This window comes from Phoenix dactylifera, chromosome 11 (genome assembly GCF_051530095.1).
Source record: "Phoenix dactylifera cultivar Ajwa chromosome 11, Ajwa_hap1_PhDact_Kaust_v1.1, whole genome shotgun sequence".
NCBI classification, from domain to species: Eukaryota; Viridiplantae; Streptophyta; class Magnoliopsida; order Arecales; family Arecaceae; genus Phoenix; species Phoenix dactylifera.
The window spans coordinates 26720514-26735274 of NC_143200.1; the positions used below are offsets into that span (position 1 = coordinate 26720514).

A 14761-nucleotide genomic window follows, 5' to 3' on the forward strand; every position below is an offset into this window, starting at 1 on the left:
GGAACTACTTTCGTGCTATTTTATCGAAGAGCGCAGCTCGAGTCCCATTGCATGCAACCACGTAAAACTTAAATGAGATTTTACAATATTGGTGCCTGTGAACTTCTGATGCACCGAGGCTGGGTGACAGATAAGGCAGTAGTGACTAGTGAGGCGATGGATTCTTGGAAATCTTTAGCCTTGGTATGTTGTCTTCCTCCACCTGGCTGAGGCCCTGGAGAATTTCTCATAACAGGCAGTTTCAACTTTCTGACCTTCATTCATGATGTGCTAGAGTAAATTGCTCAGAGAAAACTAATACTTATTGACTCCAGGTTTCAGAAAAAGGAAGCGACGGATATCACGATCTTCCATTCTGGATTTCTATGACGTTCCATTGTTCCAAATTTACATCTCATATATGCTTGCTTAACAAACAAAATTGCTTCCTAAAAGCTCAAAGTACACTGGAAATACGCCATGTCGCATAAATATTTGAAAAATCACATTTCACTGAGAGTCGACATAAAAGTTAATATCAATACAGACTCCGGCAGACACAGAATGATCTTTGGAGGAATGCGAGGATATGCTTCACCACCAAACCATTTACTTCGAATACATATCGCCTATCATCGATTAACAACATTGCAGCCGCTTGCAGCTGCCAGAAAGCATTCAGTTGAAGAGGAAGGCTAAGAACAACCCGGATACGAGGAGTATGAGATGAAAGAAGCCCTGGCCGATGTGATTAGCATCATCAGACTTCGGAGGCTCCGCGGGGCAGACAAGCCCTTCCTTCCCTTCTCTGCATTCATGGGCGAACAAGCCTGGCGGGTACTTCCCGTAGAGGTTTATGTAGCTGAACATGGTTGATGCGCAGTCACTGTTGAGATCATTCAAAGACTCTGCATGCGGGCATGCAAATTCCTTCAAAGCCGAGCAGCAGAGTTTGGCGTCGTACTGCGGTCCCTTGCATTGGCTCGTGATGACAGTGTAGTTCATAGACTCGAAGTCTATCTCGCATTCTGGCAGAAAGAGGAATCACTGAATTAACATTTATCTTTACTTTCTGCACAGAGCTTTAACGTGGATTATTACTCAGTATACAGGCGTTTGTTTTCAGGAATACATGCTCAAAGTTACTTCACAAGTATCTAGAACAAGAGTAAATAAATAGAGTACCTCTTTCAACTTAAAAGAAAAGGGTAAATAAATTCTGTTCTTATAGTCCTGTTCGACCTACTGATTATTAAGGCATATAATGCGAACCAAGCTCTACTGTTTTTTCTTGGTTCCTGATGGGATTCATTCTCACAGTATTTGCATTGCAGTTATAGAGTTCTAGCATTTTCTATACCATGACAGGGAAAATATAGACCTTTTCATGATTCTTTTTATCATATGGCGAGCTCAATGACGGAAACTTAGTACTCGCTTCTTTGTTTGATTGCCATTTGATATATATAGTTTTTACACATTTTGCATTTCACATGTAATCCATACAAACAGTTCTTTTTTCCCCTTTTCTTTAGAATTAGAATGAGAGAAGCTCCAGCCAGAATCAAGGTGAGGGTGGGACTCGAATCCTGGTCGTTGCTACTTAACCTCAATGCAGCATTTTCATCCCTGCACATAACATGTAGTCTTTTCTTTTTTCTTTATAGATAAAGTAAGAGACCTCGTCCACTATAGTTATCTAGGTTTAGACTTTTTTTTGGATTCACTATCCAAAAATTGAATGTAGAATATTTAGTTGCTAAACAGAGGGGTATGACTTTTAGGATAAGCCCCTATTTATCTATATGGGTGTCCTTCTTCCATTCATATTTATAGTGCATACCTCATGGTAGGGTCAAGGCTTGAGCATACAATTGTCTTCAAAATCAAGGCCCGTACATAAAATTTTCCATAAATCCAAGAGGTGGACTTCAACTACCTGAGGGCTATATTGCAGATGTCCTCCAAAATGTATCAACAAGCACGCATGAGCCTTAACGTTTGAGACATGGATGTTGTTTACATTCATGCCCTACATGGGAATTACCTTGAAATAGGTATCGAATTGTCTGCCATGCATGGGGTCACATAGAACGGTCGTCCCACATCATTCATGTCATAAAATTAATCGCAAAGCATTCACTATCTTTCCAATTCGCCTCAAAATTCTTACAATCTCATAACTTGTCACCAATTCCTCCACCAACTCTCCATTGTAAAGTCTAAACCAGTCATAAAAACAAAAAGCAAAAAAGATAAGAAAGAAGGAAAGACTGAAAGATATGAGTTGTCCTCCTTGTAATACTTTTCAAACCAAGTTAAATACATTTAAAGAAAAAAAAGGGAGAACTTCATTAATGCTTAATATTCATTCATAAGTTACAAGATAGAAAGGAGAGGGGGCATACTCTTTTTGGCCTGCAAGAGATTGCGGCCGGTGGTTCCGTGAGATTGGAGCACATCCCCTGAATTGTTTTAACTCCAAATAGAAAAATTAATTCAGAAAAAAGAAATCAAGCCATAAATTGTTTAAAAAATCCATAAAAAAATCAACAACAAGGGAAAGAAGATTGGTGGATAAGAACCTGCAATGGCGGTGACAGTAGAGAATACAGCCAAGAGGTGGAACATAACCACTGGCACCAAGATGCTCTGGTTTGAGGCCATCTCTCTTGGCCGCCAATCTATCTAAAGATTGAAAGAAAAAATAAAAATCAAAAAGCAAGAAACTTTTTGTACCATTCTAAAAGTTTCTCATCCCCCTCTACTTCCAATCTCGTAACCAAAGGGGATGAGAGGGTGGGAGGAGAAAGCGGAGGAGAAGAGGAGGGGAAACGAGCAAGCGCCGGCATAAACGGAACGAGTCAACTCAGCTTAAATGCATTCATGACCGTTTTTTCACGTCTGCCCAATAATAAAAGCTAAAAATGAAACAAGCCTTGAAATTATACAGAAAGGAGTACAATCCGGTCATAAATTTCCCTATCTTTTTTTTTTTTTTTTTTTTTCCAAAGAAGCATCGTGGCGAAAGAGAATGAGAGATTAGAGAGGTGCGCCGGGAGCAGGGTCTCCTTTCCTCAAGTAATGTTAAGGGGTGCCACGTGTGTGCCAATTCGAGGCTCCCTCCTTCCTCGTTCCTGCCGGCCTCTTCGTCGTCGACGATGATTGATACATTGGTTTCCAACATCCTCAAATCCGTCACTTCCCTTCAATCCCCCTCCCCCTTCTCCTTCCTCGGCGACGACATCCGCGCCATGTTTCAGGTCATTCATGGAGGCCACCGGATCTGTGAAGCCATCTTAAAGCCTTTAATGGAGGCCGTGGATTTTTTGGATCTTCGCCTCCGGCGAGGGCGCCGGAAACCACCACTCGCTCGAGCCCGTGAGCCGCCGAAATATCAGCCGGTCCCATATTCGCGCGTTCGACTGTCAGACGTATACGCTCGGGTTGGTAGGATAGCCGCGTGGAGCATCAGGAAGTGGTACCGAGCCACGTAACGCCATCAGAGGACGAACGTACCGTACTCATTTATTAGATCATTGGTATATTTAAAGACGCGTGGGGCCTATTTACTTGAGAGGTTCCCCTCCTCTCGTCTAAATGTTTTTGATGGATCCTCGACGTATTCAATCCGCGACGTATGAATAGTATGGTAGCCACTCTTTATGTTTAGGGAAAAAAAACTATCGATAATTGAGAAAGCGGACAATGAATGATACGACGGCACACGATCAGAAAAGCATATACCTCCGTTTGCAAAGCTGATATTCGACCATTGCTGTCACCCTTCAAAACCACCGTTTCCTCCATAAAATTACGTCATATTGAGCAAAGGAAGATTCTGGTGGCAATTTAAAATTATCAAGGGTATTGCATTCAAAAAGTCTTTGTCCTAATCACCGGCCGAGATTAGGAAAGGATTTTTCAAACCTAGTAGAGGAAGCTTGAGATCCAAAATTTGAAGCTCGCTTAGCTGTTAAAATGAGTGGACTTCAAAATGTGAAACAGATATCATTACCGGATGCGCGCCTGGGTGACACTCAAAAGATGGCCCACGGTAGCGTAGCGATCTAGACTTGGCAGACTGGTTACTGAAACCAAATGTATCCAATTATAGGATGGACAAATTGGTTACTCGAGGTAAGCAATATTTTACACACTAAGATGCTCCTTTGACCTTTTACCCTTTATAGATAATATACTTTGCCCAGCACTATTGACTCCAAGTCTTTTGCTAAACTCAATATATTGAAAAACAGAATTAAGGACACAAGTAAGCCCTTTTTTTGGTTCTAAAATCTACTTTATATCATCAAAAATCATGTGGCTTGTAATCCAGAACATATCAGAAAGTCCAGCCAACAATGAGATCCAAACGTATTGTGCACGATATTGAAGGATAAACGAAATGCTGTATGTTTAAAACAATAATGTTGAATAAACTACCAATGAGCTTAAGAGCATGCACCTTTTAGGCTCCCTTTACTGAACATGATACCAATTGAGCATCTGGAAAGGAATCATGTCTCTAATCTTAAACAAAGGACTGTCTCTGAAATACTTGTGGACTGCATCCCGCAAAGGATGACGCAGAGTTAACTTGTCAGATGTAGAAACCAAAAGAGAAGCATACAAAGGTGTGATCCCTTTCTATCGCTAACATGCCATGCTGATATTACAAATATGTTTATAACTATCAGAAATTCATTAGTCATTCTATTCCATTAAGAAAACCAATACCCAATAATAAATTAGATGAAATTATTCTAATTTAAGTGATATCAGCAATCATTTTGTTTTAAAAAAAGGCAAACTTACAGGAACAATTTAGAAACAACCATGTCATAAAAATTATATCAATCTTCCACATAAAGAAGACTTTTTAATGAGGCGGATAAGGGGAAGTTGAGATCACGATCTTTTCCTCCTGGTGTAATTGCAGTTCCTATCACCATTATGATAGGATATTATGCAGCTTGAGCCACAGAATCTGGTGCCTCAGAAGCTTCAAGCCTGGATGTTACGCCACATCTTTAGTGATCAACCATACATTCAGGAGCTAGTTATGCATAACATTACCAAATGGAGAGTGCAAATCCAACCGCACCAGCTTAAATAATAAATAAATAAATAACACATAGCAGTGCTGTCTCAAGTGCCTTGTTATGTATAAAACTAGCAATCAAGCAATAGTAGGTGCATATTCCTACTGTAATCCCTGAACACAACCCAATGGAGGTAACTGCTCCCAAGCATGACTATCTTAGTTTTTATCTAACATAACCCCCATTCCCAGTCCTAAACTAGAATACCATCAAGCTGAAACAGAAGTTCAGAAGACACACCCACACATAAATTACATATTTGGAATGCTAGAGGTACAAATCAAATATATGCTTGTAAAGAATCTTTTTTTAAACTGTGTATTAGTAGAATTACAAGGGTAGAACATATGTCACACCCCATGACGAGGAACTAAATATAATGACACCGAGTATTAAATATCTACAGCATGGTGAAAAGAGTTTCATGACGAAATAGAAATCAGATCGAATAAAATTATAAACGACCTGTAATTCAAACCTAACTTCATCAACTGAATACAACTCAAGATTCAAACTCTGGATAAGACCAGTAGACTCAGAAAAACCACTCCATTATTATTTCTTAGACAATTAAGCAAATCCCTAATGGTGAAGAAGGAACAATAGATAAGGGGCCTTTTGTTTTCTGACTCTATTGGGTGTATTCGTATCCGTGTTGTATGAAATGCCCGTTTTCAACAAAAAAAAGAAGGAACAATAGATAAGGTTTTATTTTTAAATTCTAACAGCTTTCCAAGCCCAGTAGAGATTCAAATACCAAATCCATAAATTCAAACTCTACAGCCTTCTGAAATACAAGACGGACATCCAAATAAGTGTCAACTAGCATGATACTTCATCTTGAAATATTGCCAAAACAATTATGCTTGCCTTTCTGGGGGATTGTTAATGGACCATGCTTCAAATCCTTTAATTCACAGGCCAATATGGGGCGCAAATGTGTTAAGTCATATCTCATAAACATCATAAACATCCAATGGCACCCATTGCTATAGCAATCTAGAACTCGAGTACTATGTCATGGGAACCATCAAACACGTATTCAGGCAACCCTGAAAGAATCAGTAGAAAGCATATTTATCTTCTAAGGAAAAGCCACCATAATCTTAATGGGCTAATCCTTAAGCATAATACCTAAACAGGAATGAAGTCAACCCAAATTTTGCAAAAGGGCTGTTTCATTTATCACTATTGAAAGAGGAAGTGAAGCCACTTCAGGAAAGTTCAAATTTACAAATTCACATATTTATTTACGAATTCAATAAAAAAAAGAGATATGAGGCACTTCCAATATGATGGTACATTGAGCCCCCTCCTTAGCAATATTCTCATTCTACCAGTCTTTCATGCTATAAGGCCTAATCAGAAATCATATAAATAATAATCTTCTGTAAATTGAAGTACAGAGCAATAATGGGGGTGCAAGAGGGTGGAAAGATCACCATGTTGGGGTAAGTTCACATTAGAAGTAACAATTTCTATTAATACCTAGAAGGCTAGAACCTTAGAAGTAGCCGTCAACCTTGGATCGAATTTAGAGAAGTCCCCAAAAAAGATTATAAAGCACTTGAGAAATCTGGTGACAAAGTATTTGAAGTTGCTATAAAAGGGATAAAGCCTTTACAAAATATTCGCATCTCATTTCCATTTTGTGGTTTAATCCTGTCATATCTGTCAGCATGTTATACTTCCGACAATGTACTTGTTCCGTAAGTGAATGCTTCGATTACAGTGAGGGAGGGGGGTGTAATAAATTCAAAGATAAAGCCGTAGAATATTTTCAGCTGCATCGTAGTAATAATCATCAGCGATCAGCCTACTGTAATTGTTGACTTAAGATGTCATAAACCAAATTCAACATGATATTTACCTCTGAATTCCTTCTCCAACTTCAATTCTGAGGAAATTGCCAATCTTTACAGATGAGCCCACTTCTTTTGATAAATCATTCAGCAGTGACTGCAAATATCACAACCATCAAATGTTCATACCCAAAATAGAATTTACACATAGCATACCATATAACAAGTAAATACAATGAAGCCTGAGTTGAATCAGGGTCAAAAGATGATAAAATGAACTACATAGGTTGCCTAGCCCTTGGGTAAATAAAGAGTAAAAGCAATGATGAGTCATCGTACAACTCAATAATATGAAATAATAATATAAAAAAACACAACCATGGAAAAGAAGATATCAGACAAACCTTGACATGAACACTATCATTCATAACAAACTTTTGCTCCAATAACACTACTTCTTCAAAGTACTTCCTCATACGACCTTCCACCATCTTTTCAATGGCCATCTGAGACTTCCCTGAACTTTCTGCCTGATACAGAAGAATTTTAAAAAAAGGGACAAAAGTTTAGAGAAGATAAGACCATACATGTTTTAACTGCCTGCAGATACCCTGCAGGGCGGGGGTGCGTTTCAAGATGGAGGGCCCCTATGCTTGGTTGAAAGGTGAGCGTACTACCGCTGCTTCATTGTCATTGCATGCATAAACTTCCTTTCCCTTGATAAATGGTGCTAATACATGATAGAGCATAATGCCTAGGAAGCGGTTTAATAGTAACACAGAATCAGTAAATCTGACTCTGACTAGATCGGAGAAGCCCGGCTGGTTATTGTTACAGATATAACAAATAATGCCAAAAAAAAGTTCCTCATTTTAAAAACGCTGTAGGTGCTCTTAGAAGAATCTGGCTAGAAGCCCAGATACAACTAAAATCAAAACCATAACAAACAGCCTTCTCCATCTATGTAAGAGTCATTATTCATGTAAATTTCCAAACGATCCAAGTAAGATTTGCGCAATCAAGAAAAAACTTGTCCTAAGAATGTCTACTTATCCTGTTGAATATGAAAAAGTTTTGATTGCATACATTAGTCCCTCGCTCATCCAAAATTGACATGCAAATTCTTGAAAGGCATATCAAAGTCCACATTGAAGGTATTCTGTGATATTTTACCTTTCTATAATTTGGAAAACATTGGAAAGCCAAATAGTTTGACTATAGAACAAAATCAGCTAATCCACATGACCAGTCCGACATGCAACCAGATGCATCCTTGGTATAAAGAAGAAGAAGACGAAGAAGAATCAACAGCTTAACAAGGTTTGACAACCCTACGAACCTTTCTGTTTTAATTTCCTTTGGTTCTAAAATCAACAATTCAAGGCAAAAGGCTTTTTTTGGTATGTGATAATCATTTAGAAATCTGAAGGTACAACAGAAAAATAAAGAGCCAGAAAGGGTTAATTTATTGCTAAAAACTGAGCAAAAGGAAGACCACCAATTTAACAGGAATAAAATGAGTCAAATATAGGTCACAACAAAATGCATGAAATTTTCAAATTGGATGCGACATAGTTTAACATCTATTAATAACGATTTTCCTTTAGGCCCTATCAGTTTGGAGAAATCTAGAGCTTTTCTTTAACTACCATAGCAATCATCAGTAAAAGTAGTTTAGATGATTTGTAGCCTCACAAATAATTGAATATAACTTCCAGATTCAATATAAACTTGTTGACAGTATCCAGGACCTAAAAATTCTCCAGAATAAGATGTACAGGCAATAAGAAGATACAACTTTCTTTTGATTTATATACCATAAATGCCTGATTATGAATTACCTGAGATTTAAGTACGTCACGCTCACTTTCTATTGCTTCGGAAGAAACAAATTCCTTCGATAAGAACAAGGGTTTCGATGCCACTATGTGCATTGCCAGTGATGAACCAACACGCTGAAGAGCATCCAATGGAGCATTTTCATCTTCTACCTCTAAAGTAACCAATCCAGCAATTCGGCCCAATCCTGGAACAGGAATAAATTAGTGTATCAATGATAACTTTTGTAAGGGTACCTTTCAAGCTGTTTTAGAATTCAAATACATTAAAAGACACAACTCGTAAAGAATAAATCCAGAAATTTATGAGATACAAAGACAAATATCAGAAACAGCACAACAGAAAGTAAAGCATGACAGATTAGACTGAAGAATAGGTAAGCATTCTTTATGCCCTGTTTCGAAAGTCAAAGAATCAAATGCTTAGAGTTTGAATTTGGAAATATGGCACTGAACTGGACTTATAACAGTTCTACTCCCATTTCCTGCAGTACTTTAAACTGAAAAAAGAAAACTATTTGTTCCTCTGATAAACTCTTTTTTTTTCATATAAGCTCCCAAAACTATTTTATTAGAAATGTAAAATTGCAAGACCTGCAGTAAGATTCCCCATTTCAACAAACTTCCATCCTGTTCCCTTCCAGCACTCAGCACGACAGCACAAATTGATGCCCTTTAGATGAATAAGTATGCACATGGCTTGCCATTTTATTTTGGCCAAGAAAACACATGTTCTGATTACCTTCCATAAAATATTTGTTGAGACTTGAAAGAATTCATGTAGCTGTTCTCAAATCTTTCGCTTCTGCTTTGCTTCATTTTTTTTTAAACCCGAACAGATGACATTGCCAACAAATGTTACCTCCATGTACCAGAACCAACTGATCTCACAGAGTCAGTAAATTATTTGCCTTCCTTGTCCATATATTTGATTTTGTTAACAATCTCAAACACAACGCATCTTTAGAACAAAAGGGTAATAAATTAGAAAATTCTCGCTACTGAATAAGTCAACCACCGATTATATTCTGAGAGCTGTCTCCATAGTTGAAAATTTAGAGGGCAGATAATGGGCAATGGATTCCTGATATAGTTCAATTTTCAGCTAAACTAGAGACCTTAAAGCTTTCCTTTCAATGCATATGCCAATTCCATCCATATAAAAAATAATTCCCACATCAACCAGCCAGGCCTATGAAAAGCATTTTACAACTGGAGTACCTAGTTGGGGACTCGTATGAAGGTAAGAGGAGATAACACCATGTGAAGATCTGGACATTGCAAAACCTCTTCTGAGCTTTACATTCTCCCCGACCATGGCAGCAACTTCTGTAACTGCATTTTGGACTGTTATTTCTCCACAAAGTTTTGGATGATCTGCATTAATCTTCATGTTCTGCAAAATAAATAGAGTTTGTTAAAAATGTTATCATGGGCACTAAGATATACATATTGATTACCATAAAATTATGATTGGGTGTAAGATAGTGATTCATTGTTCTGAAAGTTCCTTCCCAACAATCCCATCATATGATGATTCATATGGAAGATTTCTAATCACTAGACCTTGGAATTAACTTATAGGATTTAATTGAACTAATATGGATAGAATATGCAATAAGAGTAGAAACCACTACTTTTAAGACCGTAGGATTTACAATTCAGATCTTACAATTAGATTTTCATTAAAGCCAAAAAGGCTTCAGGTGTTGCATTGGATGTTACAACAAAATCACTTCAATTAGATACAGTCTGCAAATCAAAGTGAACCTTCTATTATAGCTAATTAGTTAAATGACAAGAATCTAGCTTTATCTTCAAATGAAATACGGAAAACAAAAATAGCAATAAAGAATTCTTTTTTAGGCATCCTATTAGTCACTGCATGTGCATTGTTAATATTTGTTATACATGGATGGATATAAATGTTATTACTCCTCTAAATATTCTACAAGGCTAAAAGTTTTGATAAGTTATCCAAATTTAAATTTATATTATATGTACAAAATAACATGTTCATTACTTTTCTTGCAATTTCAATTGAGCATCCAGTTTTACATCGTAGATCAAAACAATCCTTTAAGACCTATAAACCAATTTGTTTGCTGCAATTTCAGTGTCCACCAGAAAATCAAAAAGTAATCTGGAAAAACAAAACTATTTATGCAGTGCCTAGTTTTATGAAGGTTGTACAGGTCAGGTCATGCAATGATCATGCTTTTTTACTAGTAATAGAATGGTAAATTATGTGATATAGAAGAAAGAATAAAATATGCATAAAATGACCGAATATATGTGAGGCAAAAGATAGAGGTGCCTAAATTTGTACTCTGGATGCAAGTAACGGTTGATAAGACAATATTGTATTCACGTTGCATATTAGATCCTTTAAGAATAGCTAGTAACATAAGATAATGATGATAAAAAGAATATGGGGTAGAGAAGATAATTGCCTGGCATGGAATTAGAGGGAAGAAACAAAATTTCGTATGGTTGTAAAATTTTTGAATCTATTTGCTTAGTAAACCCTGCATCGTGAATTAAACATGATTGCAAAAATAACCTTATTTATATTTGTACCTCCAAGTACTCAGGGCCAAAAGGAAAAGCTGCTTGAATTTGCTGCACAGGGCTTTCAACTGATAAGGCTACCCTTGCCAAAGACGAAGCCTGCAAAGAAGATGGTTGGCGATGCCTGAGCAAAACTAAATAGCTGAGAAGCAAAACCCTCCTTTGCATAAATAAAGATATCAAGACAAGAAAGGTGGAAAGAAAGCATGAGTAGAATTGTAAGATAGGCCCATTGAACTTCAAAGAACATCCATCAGACAACCGCCAACTAATCTTCATAAGGCTGACAATTTCTTAACATCGTTAAAGTCTTAATTGGTTTCATGATAATTTAAGTGCTCATATCACGCTGGGTGTGTATAATTATTGTATAAGTTCAAATGAACATCCATGGCTAGTTCATGGTTGGACTTCTGTTTTCATGACAGATTGGCATGTCATTCAGGTCCTACAGTCAGTGCACCTAAATGTCAATAAACACTCAATGCATCTCAATATCAATAATATATTTGAAGAGCTCCCACAAATTACATGGTAAAAACTGAAAAACAAAAAACAAGAGAAAGAAAATAGAAAATAAGCCGATAATGATGCATTAACAGCCGATAATTGGTTTTCTTTCTCCACTTAGTGTTCATAACTATATTGAAAGTGTAGTTTGTATCAAATGGAAATGATATGAATGGTACAAGGTTAAGGTTCACTAGTAAAATTCTGTGCATAGAACACATGATCTTAGATGAAGATCAAGAGATTAAAAAAATTATTTAATTGTAACAACTATGCCAAGATCAACTCCGTCGACATGGTGCCAAGTAGATGAACCTTTAAAAATCGTGCATTATGTGTTCCATTGATTTATTCAATAACAAGACAAGAGTTTGTAAGCATAGTGTTGAAGCTACTTGGATAGCACTTGAACCATTTTTTTTACATAAAAACAGGGCAATTTAATGTAGACTGTTTAATAAAATATTTGGATGAATAGATTCTTACTGACTATAAATATTAATATGTTAGGAGATTCATGAAATTATATTCTTATTTTTTTTTGTTATTTCAATATATTGAGGTAAAAAAAACCATGCACAACCCTCAAGGCTCAAGTAGGGATATTTCTTTACTATTATCTTTGCTGTTTTATTTAATGGCATACAAACAAAAGACAGATCTTTATCATTACGGGCATCAAACCAAAGAACTGAAGAGTCTCTGATTAGCAGAGGCTTTTAATCCTTGTCACGAGATATAGAAGATAAGGGGAAGACCCAACATAACATGAATGAAATTAGCGAGAAAAGTACGAAAATTCTTGCAATAACATCAAATGGCAGCCCTAAGGAAGAATAATTGGAAAATAAGAACTCATAAAGCAGATCCAAATAATTGAGATGAAGCTTTAATGATTATGATTACAGTTATCTGACCATGAATGAAACCACAAGTTAATTCACTTATTTCTGCTGAAATCAGATACTTCCGGGATCTGCAGGGGCCACAGCTATTGAGAGCCAAGCAGAGATATTATGGCATTCGCGTTAGCTTTTAAATCTTAGATTAAATTCAATAACAATGACATTAAAGTTCCAAAGCAAACACTAAGAACCACCAAGTATTTTTAGGTATGATATTCCAGCTTCAACATTTGTTGATATATCAAATGTAACCCATATCTAGAACTCAGCTGGTATCATCCAACAAGGAGACACTTTAAATATGGAACAGAAGAAAAAGAATACAAAAATGAATCGCGTTCAAGGTTTTCACAATTGAATTGTATGTATACTAGGCTAATTTTTTTTTACAGAAGCATGATACTAACCAGGTATTGAAATATGTCATTCCTTGCAACAAAATCAGTCTCGCAGTTAAGTTCAACTGCAACAGCCCCATTGTCATTTTGTGCCACTGCAAGCAAACCCTCAGCAGCAGTCCGTGAGGACTTCTTCGATGCAAGCACCACGCCTCTCTTTCTCAGGTCCTTGTGTGCAGCCTCTGCATAAATTCACTAACAAGTAAAGTACGGCGCATGGAAACATCGCAATTCTAGGTAAGCAAGCAAGGGCCCAAAGGCTGAAAGAAGATAACCTACCAATATCCCAATTACAACTAACAAGGGCTGCCTTGACATCTTTTATGGGCGCGCTCGTCTTTTCCCTCAGCTGTCTAATAAGATTCATCTGCTCGGAAGCTGACACTTCAGTGCCAAACCTTCTAAGAAGCATCGAACTTAAACAATTTAGGTTGCCAAATTCTCCATGTCGAGGCTGACGGTAAGTGCCCAGTTCCTTGTGCAGCAACTCTCTTGATACTTTGGCGACCCAGGAGCGAGCCATGCTAAAACTCTAATACTACTTCTGGTGAAAATAACAAGAAAATCGCTATATCAGAACTTTATTCGCGTTTTTTTTTCTAAAAAAAAAACAGAAGTATAATACTCTGTAGATATGCCAATTTCCTCAACACTATTTCTACCAGACAACGTTAAAACAAAATCGTGAAAAATCAAAAACAAAGAAAGTAAGAAAGAAGTGTAAGAAGATCGAACAAGGGTTAAAGCTTTAACAAGAAAACGTTTAAGCACGCAACCTAAGTCGCAAAAAAATGTAAACATCATCGACAAAGAAAATAAGGGCATCTAGGCCACGAAAAACAAACAAAACAAATAAGCCGGCCAGATCTTTGGAAAGGATAGCATTTGCTTAGAATCATCCAAGAATGCCCCAAAACCTACGAAGAGTAAGGATTGCATCAGAAAAAAATCATGCAAGAACGCATCAAAACCAATTGCTCTCGAAAGAGATACGTCGAGATGATCGGAAATCGGACGGGAAGCCGGTGAATGAAACCTCGACGCTTTGTCAAATGGATGAAGAAGAACAAGTACCAGCGCTTGAGATTATCCTATTGATATACGAAAAATATCGGAAAACTTAAGTGAGCAGAGGAAAACAAGATCAAGAACAACCTCGGAGAAAATGCGTTGTCCCCAAAAAACCAAAAAAAAAAAGAAACCCTACGCGTGGCGGTGAGGAGAGGGAGAGGGCACCAGCGCAAGGGTTTTAGATCGACGTCGGCCAGATCAGATGGGGCCGGGGCCCACCTCAGGGTCGATCTATCGAAGCCCGGCCCAACCTTGGCCCGGATATTTACATCGAAGGGCCTCCCGGCCCAGTATACATGATATGGTCCCAAGTCCCAACCAAACGTTTCTAAAACTAGTTCTTTGGTACGGTACAGCAAGAGAGGCATGTTAGTGCGGATAATTTCCTTTTTGGCTCCACCGTCACAAGCAGCGTCATGCTTGCTTAAAAAAAGATCCATCATCTATCATGTACTAGCAACAATATGCAACTCACAAGGAAAATTGCCATAATGCTTGCTGAGCTAAGAGTTTTTGGACCTTTTTCTAATGTACCAAAATATTTATCTCCTTTGTATAAATTTGCAAGAATTTTATAATAAA

The 14761-nt window shown here is 37.4% G+C and overlaps 2 protein-coding genes across 4 annotated transcripts; both read right to left on the reverse strand.

Annotated features, from left to right (window-relative positions):
• Positions 1 to 556: 556 nt before the first annotated feature.
• LOC103702346 (GPI-anchored protein LLG1) lies at positions 557 to 4555 on the reverse strand. Its single transcript, XM_008784733.6, has 3 exons — positions 2565 to 4555; positions 2388 to 2444; positions 557 to 1007 (listed from the first exon to the last, which is right to left on the reverse strand). Exons 1-3 carry the CDS (start codon positions 2644 to 2646, stop codon positions 658 to 660), a joined length of 489 nt encoding a protein of 162 aa, XP_008782955.3. The 5' UTR covers positions 2647 to 4555; the 3' UTR covers positions 557 to 657.
• A 148-nt stretch (positions 4556 to 4703) lies between these two features.
• Positions 4704 to 14407, reverse strand: LOC103702347 (elongation factor Ts, mitochondrial-like). Of its 3 annotated transcripts, none has more exons than XM_008784734.6 (9): positions 14264 to 14407; positions 13388 to 13652; positions 13118 to 13290; positions 11305 to 11394; positions 9946 to 10120; positions 8728 to 8912; positions 7291 to 7416; positions 6955 to 7043; positions 4704 to 4992 (listed from the first exon to the last, which is right to left on the reverse strand). In XM_008784734.6, exons 2-9 carry the CDS (start codon positions 13629 to 13631, stop codon positions 4947 to 4949), a joined length of 1128 nt encoding a protein of 375 aa, XP_008782956.4. In that variant the 5' UTR covers positions 13632 to 13652; positions 14264 to 14407; the 3' UTR covers positions 4704 to 4946. The 3 variants fall into 3 exon arrangements, with proteins under 3 accessions (XP_008782956.4, XP_017697091.4, XP_026658507.4); XM_017841602.5 differs by having other exon boundaries at positions 14183 to 14332; XM_026802706.4 differs by lacking the exon at positions 4704 to 4992 and adding an exon at positions 5798 to 6868 and having other exon boundaries at positions 14264 to 14372.
• Positions 14408 to 14761: the final 354 nt, after the last annotated feature.

Bases quoted from the DNA above. Each gene is read 5' to 3' on its own strand.
- LOC103702347 (XM_008784734.6), bottom strand. From the start codon at position 13,631: ATGGCTCGCTCCTGGGTCGCCAAAGTATCAAGAGAGTTGCTGCACAAG. The intron at 10,121-11,304 runs GTACAAATATAA...TTTATTTTGCAG, and splicing joins TTGGCCCTGAGTACTTGGAG to AACATGAAGATTAATGCAGA. The intron at 7,417-8,727 runs GTAATTCATAAT...CTTCTGTATCAG, and splicing joins GTGACGTACTTAAATCTCAG to GCAGAAAGTTCAGGGAAGTC.
- LOC103702346 (XM_008784733.6), bottom strand. From the start codon at position 2,646: ATGGCCTCAAACCAGAGCATCTTGGTGCCAGTGGTTATGTTCCACCTC. The intron at 2,445-2,564 runs GTTCTTATCCAC...AAAACAATTCAG, and splicing joins TACTGTCACCGCCATTGCAG to GGGATGTGCTCCAATCTCAC. The intron at 1,008-2,387 runs GTATGCCCCCTC...TCTTTCTGCCAG, and splicing joins TCTCTTGCAGGCCAAAAAGA to AATGCGAGATAGACTTCGAG.